This window comes from Stegostoma tigrinum, chromosome 6, assembly GCF_030684315.1.
Source record: "Stegostoma tigrinum isolate sSteTig4 chromosome 6, sSteTig4.hap1, whole genome shotgun sequence".
NCBI classification, from domain to species: Eukaryota; Metazoa; Chordata; class Chondrichthyes; order Orectolobiformes; family Stegostomatidae; genus Stegostoma; species Stegostoma tigrinum.
The window spans coordinates 14,067,417-14,080,677 of record NC_081359.1 but is presented as its reverse complement, the minus strand read 5'-3'; the positions used below and the strand labels follow the sequence as shown (position 1 = coordinate 14,080,677).

Sequence of the window (13,261 nt, the reverse complement as noted above, 5' to 3'; positions counted from 1 at the left end):
ATCTTCTGCCTGATGGGAGAGAGTGGAAGAGAGTATAATTGGGATGGAAAGGGTCTTTGATTATATTGGCTGCTTTCCTCATGTAGCAGGAAATATAGATGAAGTCAATGGATGTAAGGCTGGCTTGCATAACAGATTGGCCTGTGCTCTCTGTAGTTTCTTTCAGTCTTGGAAAAAGCAGTTGCCATACCATACTGTGATGCATTCGGATTGGATATTTTCTATGGTGCATCTGTAAAACTTCATGAGTCTTTATGGATATGCCAAATTTCCTTAGGATGTGGGGGAATTGTTGTGCTTTCTTGACCATCACATCAACCTGTGTGGACCAGGACAGATTGTTGGTGATTGACACTCTCAGGAGCTTGACGCTCTCAACAATTGCCACCTCAGCACCATTGATGCAGATAGGGGTGTGCCCTTCACTCTGCTTCATTTTGCTGACATTGATGGAGAGATTATTCTCGTGAAAATATGCCATTAAGCACACTATCTCCTTGCTGTACCCTATGTTGCCGTTTGAGATCCAATGTACAACAATGATGTCATCAGCAAACTTGTAAGTGGAACGGGACTGAGTTTGGCCACACAGACATGTGTTTATAAGGAGTATAGTAGAGGGCTGAGCATGCAGCTTGTGGGTCACTGGTGTTGAGTATTATCATGGAGGAGGTGTTGTTGCCTATCCTTACACATTGTGGTCTATGGGGTCAGGAAATTGAGAACCCAGTGACAGAGTGGGGTGTTGAGACCTGGATCTTGGTGCTTAGGCATGAGTGTTTTTGGAATCATGATGTTAAATGCAGAGCTGTAGTCAATAATTAGGAGCCTGATGTAGGTATACTCATTGGCCAGATGTTCCAGGGTTGAACGGAGGGCCAGGGAGTTGGCATCTGCTCTGGGTCTGTTGTGCTGGTAGATGAATTACAAGGGATCAAGAGAATCTGATAGGCTGGGGTTGATGCAAGATATGACTATCATTTTGAAGCACTTCATAATTATGAATGTCAGAGCTACTGGGTGGTAATCATTGAGGCACTTTGCATAATTTTTGACTTTGGGGTAATGATTATCTTTTGAAGCAAGTGGGGACTTCAGATCATAGTAAGGAGAGGTTACAATGTCTGAAAATACTCCCACTAGCTGGTCTACATGCGATCTGAGAGCATGGTTTGGAGTTACAAATTGCGAGCTGAGAGCTGAAAGAATACTTCATACTGTGGGCAGCAGCTTGTTAAACAAAAATGAGGAGAACAAACTGATACATGTTTGAAGCCAGGCCTAGAGTTTAATTACTAATTGATTGTTGCTCAAAGTACTCTACAGATGTTGCAACTCTGGAGAGGCTCGGCACTTAAACAAATAGTAGATGTTTGAATGTTGACAGGGGTCTTACAGGGAGTCATGATACCAATTAGTGTAATAAGAAAATGGTGGGGTAAGAAAAATAGAAACAGAAATCAAAGTTTGAACTGGTTGTGAACTTTATTTTTATCCGAAGGATTGCAGCTGCCAGAGCTACAGGATGGCATTTTGATTGGTCCCTGGTTATCCTCCCATTATCAACTTATTGAGAGTTCAGATAATAGAATCTTATTTGTAAATATTAAGTGAATATTCTTCATAGCCTACTGGAAGCTGTTGGCATTGACTGATGTCTTCAGAAATCAAGCAAGATACAATGCCATGTTCCTGTGATATTATAATGATTGAAGGTGCTCAAGTGAACTGGCCAATTACATATTATTTGTTTTTCTTTTGATTTATCCTTTACCTATGTTTGTCTCTCTATCTGCCTTTGAGTATGTAGGATCTAGAAACGAAGCAGATTGGGTTTAAATCATAGGCATTAATTAGATTACCTTTTTGCTTCACTTTGCTAAAGCAACTGTATTAATAATAATTTGTTAATTATTTTATTTAAGCTATAATGTTGGTAGCTAGTTTCAGTTATTTACAAAATCTGGTATTTGTTACTCGCAAAATCTGGTGAGGGACCATTGGGGTCAATTTTGAGGGCCATTCAATATATTAAATTTACTATGTTGTGAATACAGGGATGGGGAGGCTGATTTGAGTTTGTTGTTTGTTGCCATGTCAGAACACTCATCAGAATGGGGTTCTGATGAGGAAGTGGAGATCTCATCACAGGCCTGCAGGTGAAGAGTGGATAGTTACACATCACAGTTCTGAACAAGGTTCATCGGACCCAAAACAGTAACTGCTTTCTCTCCACGGATGCTGCCAGACCTGCTGAATTTTATTAGCAATTTCTGATATCTATTATATACTAGTCATGCCCGTGTATCATAAAGGAAGTAGCACAAACTTTCTACACCAGGGAATGTATGGATATGAATTAATGAATAGACATTCTTCTGTTGGGATCTTCAAAAGGACAGAGAGTAGCTTTGTAAATCATGTTAAAATGTAGGAACGCCTCAAAATCCATTCAAACCAGCACCTTTAAAACCTCTACCAGCTTTTCAGAACAATATAGGACTGAAAACAAAATTGGGACATCGGTACATTGTTACAATTATGGATATGACAAATTGGTCCCCAGAGGTTGAAAAAATTAATTCAGTTTATTTTACTCATTTTATTCTACTAGTCGAATTACTCATTTTGCTCTACTAGTAGAAGTACAGGTTACACATCAAAAACATTTGAAGCCCTCAGCATAATATTCATAGATGTCTTTCAAGATTGCTATCAGACTCTCAGGGCAATGAATTACCTATACTGTTATAAATATCCCCACAGTTGGGATAAAGGTCTGGTTTTTCTGTTGTTTGTAACCAGAGCCAAATGTATTTGCTTGGTTTAGTCTATCTGAGTTAGTTTATGGTCATGAGATATTAGGTCCATTAGAATTGATCAAGAGTTAGTTTTCAGGACAAAGATAAATTGTTTATGTTTGTCTATGTCTTCATCTTCCGCTAATGACTCTTGTGACTGTGCAAAGTAGCACAGGAACATTTTTTAAAAAAGACAAAGATGAAGGAATAGGCAGCTAAGCATGGTGAAATCACAGCAGCTCACACAGGAGATGAAGTATTTTTACAGCAGAACTCTGAATGCAAAGTCCAGTGGTCTATATAAGGAAATTAATATGGTTGGTAACGTGAATTATCTTCAGATCACAGGAAGAAGAATCAGTTGTGTCACAATAACATATGAGATAATATCAAGAAGGAGCAAGTATGCCAGGTAGTAAAAACAATGGAGGATAAAGAACAGAAAGGAAATTCAGAATTGAAACTCCTACTATCAATTAGCCAACACAGAAATACTGGGACAGTTAGATACTATGTTCTTGTACTTAAAGGACAACAGATGGAATTAGTGTTAGCCAGGCAAGATGTGGATGAAGGGGAATCTGTACCAATAATGATAACATCCTTAGCACTTAATTCTGTGAAAACATAAGATTCAATATATGCTAGAAGATTACTTGTTGAAGCTTGTCAAAACAAGTGAAGTTCTCTAACAGTATCTGTTTTGAAATCCAATGCATTGACTAGATTCTGCATAGATTACAATTAAGTAAATGTTGTAATGTAAACAGATTTATACTAATTCCTCAGCAAGAATACTGTTTTGAAAGGGTTGAGGACTGCCTCAATCTTTACTGAGATTGAGTTATTGAGGGGATATTGACATCTGGAGTACAGGAGCCATCTGTTCTTGCACTAAATGAGCTATACCAATGATAGTTCCATTCACATTTAAAATGGACCAGCTACTTTCCAAAGACTTATGAACCAGATTATAACTCGTTCTTACTTGTGTTGTTTACTTGGATGAAGTATTGCTGTACAGCAATATGTGAAGGACTTAGGAAACAATTAGAGGCCTTCTCACAAAGAATGGTCATTTAGCTAGAAAGGAAATAATTGATGATGTAGAGTCATAGAGATGCACAGCAGAGAAACAAACCCTTCAGTCCAACTTGTCCATGCCAACCAGATATCCTAGATATCGAGTCCCATTTGCCAGCATTTGGCTCATATCCCTCTTACCCCTTCCTGTTCATATACCTATCCAGATGCCCTATAATCATTGTAATTGTACCAGCCTCCACCACTTCCTCTGGCAGCTCATTCCATAGATGCATTGCCCTCTGCATGAAGAAGTTGCCCCTTAGGTCCCTTTTAAATCTTTCCCCTCTCACCTTAAACCTGTGCCCTCTAGGTTTTGACTCCCCTACCCCGTGAAAAGATCTTGTTTATTTACGCTATCCATGCCCCTCATGATTTCATAAGGTCACCCCTTAGCTTCTGACGCTCCAGAGAACACAGCCCCAGCCTATTCAGCATCTCCCATAGCTCAAGCCCCCCCAACACTGATAACATCCTTGTAATTTTTCTCTAAACACTTTCAAGTTTAACAACATCCTTCCTACATGAGGGAGACCAAACTATCACACAGTATTCCAAAAGTGGCTTAACCAATGTCCTGCACAACCGCAACATGACCTCCCAATTCCTATACTCAGTGCACTGACCAATAAAAGCAAGCGTACCAAACACCACCATCACTACCCTATCTACTTGTGACTCCACTTTCAAGGAACTGTGAACCTGCACTCCAAGGTCTCTTTGTTGAGCAACATTCCCCAGGGCCTTACCAATAAATGTATAAGTGCTGCCCTGATTTGCCTTTCCAAAATGGAGTACCTCAGATTTATCTAAATTAAACTCCATCTGCCACTCCACAGTCCACATTACAGAGGTGCTGGATGGCTTAAAATACATAAAGACAGATAAATCCCCAGGACCTCATCAGGTGTACCCTGGAACACTAGGGATGTGATCTCTGGGCCCCTAACTGAGGTATTTATATCATTAAGAACCAAAAGAACTGCAGATGTTGTAAATCAGGAACAAAAACAAAGTTGCTGGGAAAGCTCAGCAGGTCTGGCAGCATCTGTGGAGGAAAAAACAGAGTTAACGTTTTGGATCTGGTGACACTTCCTCATATAACTATTGATCATAGATAGCCACAGGTAAGGTGCCCGAAGATTGGAGGCTAACTTGGTGCTGCTATTTAAGAAAGGTGGAAAGGAAAAGCCAGGAAACTATAGACTGGTGAGCCTGACATCGGTGCTGAGGAAGATGTTGGAGGGAATCCTCTGTGACAGGATTTATGTGCATTCGGAAAGGCAAGGATTAGGGATAGTCAAAATGGTTTTGTGCGTGGGAAATCATGTGTCACTAACTTGGTTGAGTTTTTTGAAGTAGTAACAAAGAGGATCCATGAGGGCAGAGCAGTGGATGTGATCTACATGGACTTCAGTAAGGCATTGACAACGTTCCTAATAATAGACTAGTTAGCAAGGTTAGATCATGTGAAATACATGGAGAACTAGCCATTTAGATACAGAACTGGCTTGAAGGTAGGATCCAGAGCGGGGGTGTTGGGAGATTACTTTTCAGACTGGAGGCCTGTGACCAGGGGTGTGCAACAAGGATCAGTGCTAGATCTATTGCCCTTTTTCATTCATATAATATAAATGTACTATCAAGAATGTAACGATGTGGAATAGTTTCGAGGTTAAGAAAATGATAAGAAACTGTATAAATTCCATAAACCAAATGAATGAAAATGAAGTCTAAATTTAGGTGTCCTTATCTTGTACATGCTTTCACGTTTACATTGTAATGCACTTAGGAATAATGTTGCATTTCCTAAGGGTGGAGGCATGTTACAAATTCACATTTATATTAATATTTAAGGACAATGTAAAAAGTTGCAAGATTTAGAATGATATGGGTATTTTATCGATGGTAAAAGTTGTGTAATGGTGTCAAGAAAAGCAGTCAACAGCCTAATGTGCACTAAGCCACTCCCTGTTTACACAAACAAACAAGTGACTGGAGAAAAGACAAAGCTTTTATGTTATGGGGCTCATGGCATTTCAATATTGGAATATGTGTTTTGAAAAAAAAAGTAAACTATGGAGCCTCTATGCTAATAGTTACTTAACAAACCTCACCAGTCTTTGTTATCCATTCGAATTTTCTTCTGAATGGTTGCTATTGGGAACCTGATATTTAGAAACATCAGTATGTCAACAACCTTGGCAAAGCTTGAAAAGGTATACCATCACCACTTTCCAAAGACCTGGATCCAGGTTGATTGCGATCAGAATTGAGTTCTTTTGTTAGTCTACAGCTGCCAGCAATTTGATTTCATCAAAAGGAAACCCGATGGACCTTGAGAAATCATCATATTCCATCCACTATTTCAAGGCCCTTAGCCAACAGGCTTTCACCCTTTGCAAAAAAAAACCCCACAACTCTGCAGAGGCTGTTGTCATTTGCTAATGTGTCAGTTGGCTTGTGTGTTTGGGACTAAATAGATCTAGTTCTAATTCTGTATTATTGCTTAGATAGTGACCAGGGTCAGACATTTGCTTCCAGAAAAACGTATCCTTGTAAAAAACAGGTTATTGACTTAATTAAAGGCAGCTAATACACATCTCTTTTAATTTGGATAATAGTGTAGAAAAAGTAGTAACTGGCAAATGTTGGCGATTGAATCAACATATTAATACTAACGGTGCAACAAATGGAGTACAGGAGTTTGATTATCTGACCTTCCATTTGTTCCAGTCCTGATAGCAAGGTAACTTATTGTTATCCTTGTAACTCCTGTAAGTCAATTTTATTTCCTTTACTAATTGGAGACTATCCTTGTTTTCCAATATCCAACAAAAGAAGAGCAAAGACTGATCTGTGTTCATGGCACATGTTGCATGAGTTCAGAGAATCTCAAAGTAATTTATTGTCAATCAAATATTTTTTAACAACATGGTCATTCATGTAATGCAAGAGATGCAAAGATCAAATCTTGTGTGTCTTGGTGTTGCAAATTCTCAAACAATATTCTGGAAGCGACATCCAAATGCAATGTAAATCAACTGAATTTTTAATAGAACACAGAAGTTGTCTTGACATCATTAAATACAAAAAAGGCTTTGCCTCTAGTCATGGACAAAAGTCACTCAAGTTAAGGTGTCTTTCTATAAAATGCCACTAACCTTAACAGAGCAAAGATGATCTTATTTGGATTGTTCCAGCCTCCAAGTACAAAACTTGACCTCACCGGAAAGTGTTTGAGAGACCGCAGTTGAATTCCGGATCTTCTTTGAGTCATGTTGAGCAGGTCACCAATCTAAAAGCTTAGTGCCTTGAAGTGAAATGTCACCAATTGGTGTGGGAGGTATAGTAATCATGTAATCTGTTTCTCTACTTGGAAGGTGGCTGTAGCAAAAGACTCCCAAGCGCAAAGCAGAAATGCTTGCAGGACATATCCTGAAGATATCAATTGTCTCTGCTGACTCGAGAGTTCCTGGCTTGTGGCCAACAATAATGGAGAACGTTTATTCCAAAAGGCACCAAACACGTTAAGACACTTTGTCACAAATATACAGGGACAAATTGAGGCATGGGAGTGTGTGCACAAAGCTGTTAACCACTTATTTACCCAAACCTTCAAACACAACTAGCCTCACATATGGCAGAGTCTGCAGACGGTGCACTGGATTTACCGGAAATGGAAGCAAGTCATGTAGCCTGTTGGAATGAAGAATAAGTTGATGATCTGGATAGCAAGATTCCTCTACTGTTGGGGATATTCTCCAGAAAATATCTCACCATTAATGATGTGTACTAAAGTATAACGTGTTTGATTCTTCCCCATTTATTATTTCAAGGTAGATCAGATCACATTTTTTAAAAAAATGTTTCTTGTGATATTTCCATTCCCTTGATTAGCAAGTGGGTTGCTTCTCTTATTTAACTCAATGTGACCTAAATTTGGCTTTTTACTGAGAACATAACAGATTGATCCACAGATGTTTTCTGGAATAAATTGGTAAAAATCTCAAGGTGTCATCCTGGGTTTTCAGAAACAAAAAGTTACAGCAAGATGTGCTGGCTATTTTTAATAAATTTCTGACTATGTCAGGATGCATACATACAGTAGAATTTTAGACTGAACTTTTTTTTGTACTGAAAATCCCTCAAAGATCCAAATCCAACAAGCTGTAGTGCAATATTTCTTGTTTCAATGAAAACTGAAAAAACAGGTATGTTCAAGATGTGTCATTTACGACAATCAATGATATCTCTAAACTGAAATGCATCTTTGGAAGACAACTTTTTAAAACAGTACTTTGAGAAAACAAAAAATCTTTATTAAGTTTGAAATTCACCAATTGTTTTACAAAAATCAAGAAAAATATAAATCATGCAATAAAGCAGTGATAATGACAAGGATAATGCCTTTTAATGCATGTCATTAAAGGATATAATTGATGGAATTATACACTTTCCTATTACAGGCAAACATACAATTATGGAATTTATAATGGCATAGAAACACAAAATTGTTTTCATTTTGAAAAAAAGCAAAATATTGACTTTCTTGCTGATTTAACCGAAACAGCAAAGGTTATGCGGAAAGCTGCTTAAAATCTTGCAGACTGAAAATAACTGATGTAAATGATTGCAATTAACTCAAGTTCTAAGTCATGCAGAATATCAAAAAAAATTAATTACAATTTTAAAAAAATGAATCCACTTTTCATCACAATAAAAACACGTAACCATTGAACCTCAATACGTCAACAAGTTTTCAGAAACAATTCTACCTTTTTTTTTAAAGCTGTAACCTGGCAAAGAACTTAAAATGGTAATGTCTGGACTAAAACAGAAGATAAGACTGTGTCTTCCAAGCTGCTGTGAAATATTTAACTGCTGTACATTTGCATGCACAATTCAGTCACGTGCGCACGCAGATCAGTAGGTTGGCAAGTTTCCTTTTCTCACGGACATAAAAAAGCTGTTATGTTTTTGTAGGAAGTTAAAGTATCTCATGAGCCTGTACTTTGCCATGACAGAATCCATCCAAAATGTTCAAATGATATTAATGATCCCATTCTAACAAGTGATATTTATAAATGCTTCCGTGTTTTCATTGAATCAATTTAAGCCACCAGCAACAAATATTAACTGTTTGGTCAGGTGAACAATTCTTCTCAAATAGGTTCAAAGGGCTGAGTGCCCTCTCCTGCTCCTTCTAACATCTGAATCTAAATTAAAGGTACAATTTACCAGGACAAAACCATTTTAAATTTAAATGTAAAAGTATCAACAAAAACATTCCAGCATTTTGCTTATTTCTGCAAATAAAACAAAAAAAAATCAGTGACCAACTACAGAAGCCAGTGAGGTTATACCAGCAACAACCCACCACCTAAGAACCAGCACCCCAACTTTACGAGCCATGGAAAAGGTGGACTGCACTGTAAACTGCATTGTTATAGCTCTGTTCAACTTTAACAGAGCTAGAATGTTCCATGAAGCTGTTGTTATCAGGAATGCTTTCAGCTGTGTCACCAAACCCGTGATAGTGGCCATATTGGAGCGGATCATAGTCTTCCATGCTTCCGCTTCCGGTTCCGTGGCAAGATGGCAACATTGGTTTGATTGCCACACAGCTGCTTGGGCTTCCATTGTGGTGCAGTGAGCCGCACATTTCCGACTTGGACTGGGTGCTCCCTGTGTTTTGCATGATTCCGTTGGACTGAAAGCCACTTTTATTGCAAAGGATCTGGTTGGCGATGCTACCGAACCCACTAGTCAATTCCGCAGCTCCTCCAATATAGGCATCACTCATTCTGTTCTCCTGAACCGAAGAGTAGCGCAAGCTATGGAAGGATCCATTTGTGACAGGTTGCATGGTCAACACTTTATCCATGTAGTTACAGTGATCCATATCTGTGGTGAGATACACACCTTTCATAGTATTGAAATAATTTCATGGTGTCATTTCAAACAACCAGCCCCTCCTCTAATTGTGTCCTTAGGGTTGGGATGTTGTGTGGAGGTGGTGATAGGAGGAAAGAGTCAAGCCCCTTGCTATTAACATGTGTGCTTCATAATGAAGCAAAGAACTTGATATATGAATACATACTGTTAGACATATAGTAAGCCTGAAAAGTCGACAATTTCTTTTTTGCTCATGGGATAAGAGAAATTCTGGCATGGTTTATTACCTGCCCTTAATTGCATTAAAGAAAGTGGCAAATTGCGAAGAACACACTCTAGAGTTAGACAATCGGAACCATGCTTTTTGGATTTACAAACACACCAAGTAATAATCTACATTTATGTAGTAAGTTTAACGGACAGACGGGGTGGAGTTGAATGTTCTCCTGAGGCCAGTTTGGTGGTGAGACTGAATTTAAAATATCAGACAGGTGGTGGGGGAACCCCTACTCACTCTGACCTTATTACATCCATGGTGGAAAAGCCCAAGGATGACCCCAACACCAACTGAAGACACTAAGTGGCAGCATTCCAAAGCCTTCTCAGCAGTGCTACCTGGATAACCAGACTTCATTTTTAAATGACTGGCAGCTCTTGGCAGATGGACTTTCAGGCTCCAGTGTCCTTAATTCCAGGCTTAAGACATTGCTGCCCAGTTAAGTACCTGATTGACACTTGATACAGCAGCCTTGCAAAAATACTGCATTCAATTCTGGACTCCCTGCTATAGGAAGGAAGTTGTTAAACTTGAAAGGGTTCAGAAAAGATTACTAGCATGTTGCCAGGGTTGGAAGCTTTGAGCTATCGGGAGAGACTGAAAATAGAGGCTATTTTCCCTGGAGTGTCAGAGGCTGAGGGGTTTATAAAATCATGAGGGGCATGGCATAGCCAAGGTCTTTTGCCCAGGGTAGGAGTCCAAGACTAGAAGGCATATGTTTAAGATGAGAGGGGGAAAAGATTTAGAAGGGACCTAAGGGGCAACTTTTTCCACTCAGAGGGTGGTATGTGTATGGAATGAACTGCCAGAGGAAGTGGTGGAGGTAGGTATAATTACAACATTAAAAAGGCATCTGGATGGGTACATGAATAGCCAGGGTTTGGAGGGATATGAGCCAAATGCAACTCGATTAATTTAGAATGTTTGGTCAGGGTGGGCAAGTTGCACCAAAGGGTCCATTCCCATGCTATACGGCTCTATGATTCTATGAGGTGGCATTAGTGGTGGGGGTGGGGTTGGAGTTGGGGGAAATGATAGGGCAGTGGGGGTCATTGTACCAACTTTGCTTCAAATGCTGATTTTGAGTGGTTTTCCTTTCACAGAAGTGGACACACAAGCAGATAGGGAGGAGGGATTAGGGACTAAGGTTTGAGAATGAGTATTTGGGAGAGGCGTTTGGACAGAATACAGGGGAATGGGCAGAGGTGAACTTGGGAGAAGACCTGGGACGAGAGGAGGGAGCAACACGGGCTTCGAGAGATGGGTGATGGGCTAAATTGGCTAAAGACCATGTTATTAACAGTTGCAGTAGATGTACACAAGTCAGAATCCGTGGCCTGCAGGATTCCAGCAAGGATAAAAGGCTGGATCACTTTTTAGGCATAGGCTCATTAAGACTTAGTAATTATGGAGAATTGAAGGGATAAAATGACAGCAAAATAAAAATCACAAAGTCAATCAATCATCGTTTAAGACAGATGAAAAAAACTGGTAGAAAAATACTAATCAACATGAACCTTTTAGTGGCACCTAAATTTGACGATAAAAACAAAATTATCCCTTTTCTAGCTTCTGTCTTTGTGCCAACATCCTGATGCCAACATCTCTTCAGCCAGAGAATGGTGGGCCTGTGGAATTCATTGCCATGGAGCGCAGTGGAGGTCGGGACGTTAAATGTCTTCAAGGCAGAGATTAATAAATTCTTGATCTCACAAGGAAATCAAGGTTTATGGGGAGAGTGCAGGGAAGTGGAGTTGAAATGCCCATCAGCCATGACTTAAATGGCAGAGTGGACTCAATGGGCCGAATGGCCTTACTTCCACTCCAATGTCTTATTGTCTATGGTCTTATTATTAACAGGCTCTAGCTACTAGATCCTGACACAGAAATTAGGTATACAAGTTCTAAACTCTAATCTTGTTGTTTTAAGTTCACTAGATTTTGAAATGGAACGCACGCTACTTGGCTTTCCCATTCCATCAACAGATGGACAAATAGAATACCAGTGCCTGCAGAACAAGCATGAGCTGAATGGATAGTCACAAGCTGTGTTTCACAAGACAGCAGCTGGGGAGATTGCCCTTTCCCATCTGCACTCGTGATGGAAATAATGACTCACCAATCACCAGTCTTGGAAAAGCATTTAGGTACTACAAAGCATAGCCTGGGAGTGATAAGCTGCCGAAAGTGGTCTAATTGGCTGCTATTTTGACTCATTTCACAGTTCATTTGTCTCAGCTATATTTCCACACCACAGTAGGCAAAATAGAACTGCCTGAAACTGTAAAGCTCAAGATTCAGTTAAACGGTTGAAAAGAACTGAAAATAATTATTAAAAGCTCTCCTAATTTGCCCTCAGAGGATACTTTAAAACAATTATTACTGCTTATTAGCAATTTATTTTGGTTCCCTGGAAATGTGTGATTTGAAGTAACTTTAATCTAAGTCTGGCTGAATAGTGTTTTCCTATCAGCATAAGTGATCAGGAACATGATGTGAATACCATCATCCACTATAAAATATCATGAACTCCTGTCGCACATTATTTATTCCACATACAAGCTTTTCCCACTTGCTAAGCACAGATAGCTTTACCTGGAAGAAAGTTAAAACTCTAATGATCAGCAAAATCTTTTGGGTGACCTCTCAGCAAATACTCAGACAAGCGAAACTCAACTAATACCATCTTGTTCCTTTGGATACTCAATAAAATTGTGATGCATCACCATTAAAAAAGGTGGACCACACCCTGCATTTAATTAGCATCCTGAGCAAAATAAACAAGTTCGAACCTACTTACACAGCAAAATAAGGAAGTAGAATTATGCAGTTAAAAGAAATGATGGGATGGAATTTTGAACAAAAAGTGGTAGGGAGAGGTACAGAGGCAGAAGAATTTAGCGACTGAATTCCAGAAGTTATAAAAGGGAAAAAAAATGCAACTTTCTCTGTGATAGTTCCAGAATGTCAATTGCAATTGTATCTAAAGGAAACATCACCCAAACTATGTGAGTTGCATAGTTATCCAGTGAGTTTCCACACGACATTTAAAGCAGATATTTTGTACAGTTCAGGTCACTGTGCTATGGGAAAATTAAACTAGAGAGAAAAAAATAGCAGGATGTTGTTGGACTGGAGGGTTTGAGTTATAAGGACAGGCCAAATAGTCTGGGACTGTTTTCACTGGAGTATAGGAGTTGAG

General features: G+C 39.2%; 1 protein-coding gene across 2 annotated transcripts in view; it reads right to left on the bottom strand.

Annotated features, from left to right (window-relative positions):
* Positions 1-8,184: 8,184 nt before the first annotated feature.
* Positions 8,185-13,261, bottom strand: part of ankrd10a (ankyrin repeat domain 10a) — a 54,700-nt gene continuing 49,623 nt past the window's right edge. For both annotated transcript variants that reach the window (XM_048533501.2, XM_048533502.2), the window contains exon 5: positions 8,185-9,791. In XM_048533501.2, coding sequence (XP_048389458.1) covers positions 9,289-9,791 — 503 coding nt within the window. In that variant the 3' untranslated portion in view covers positions 8,185-9,288. The remainder of the gene's footprint in view (positions 9,792-13,261) is intronic.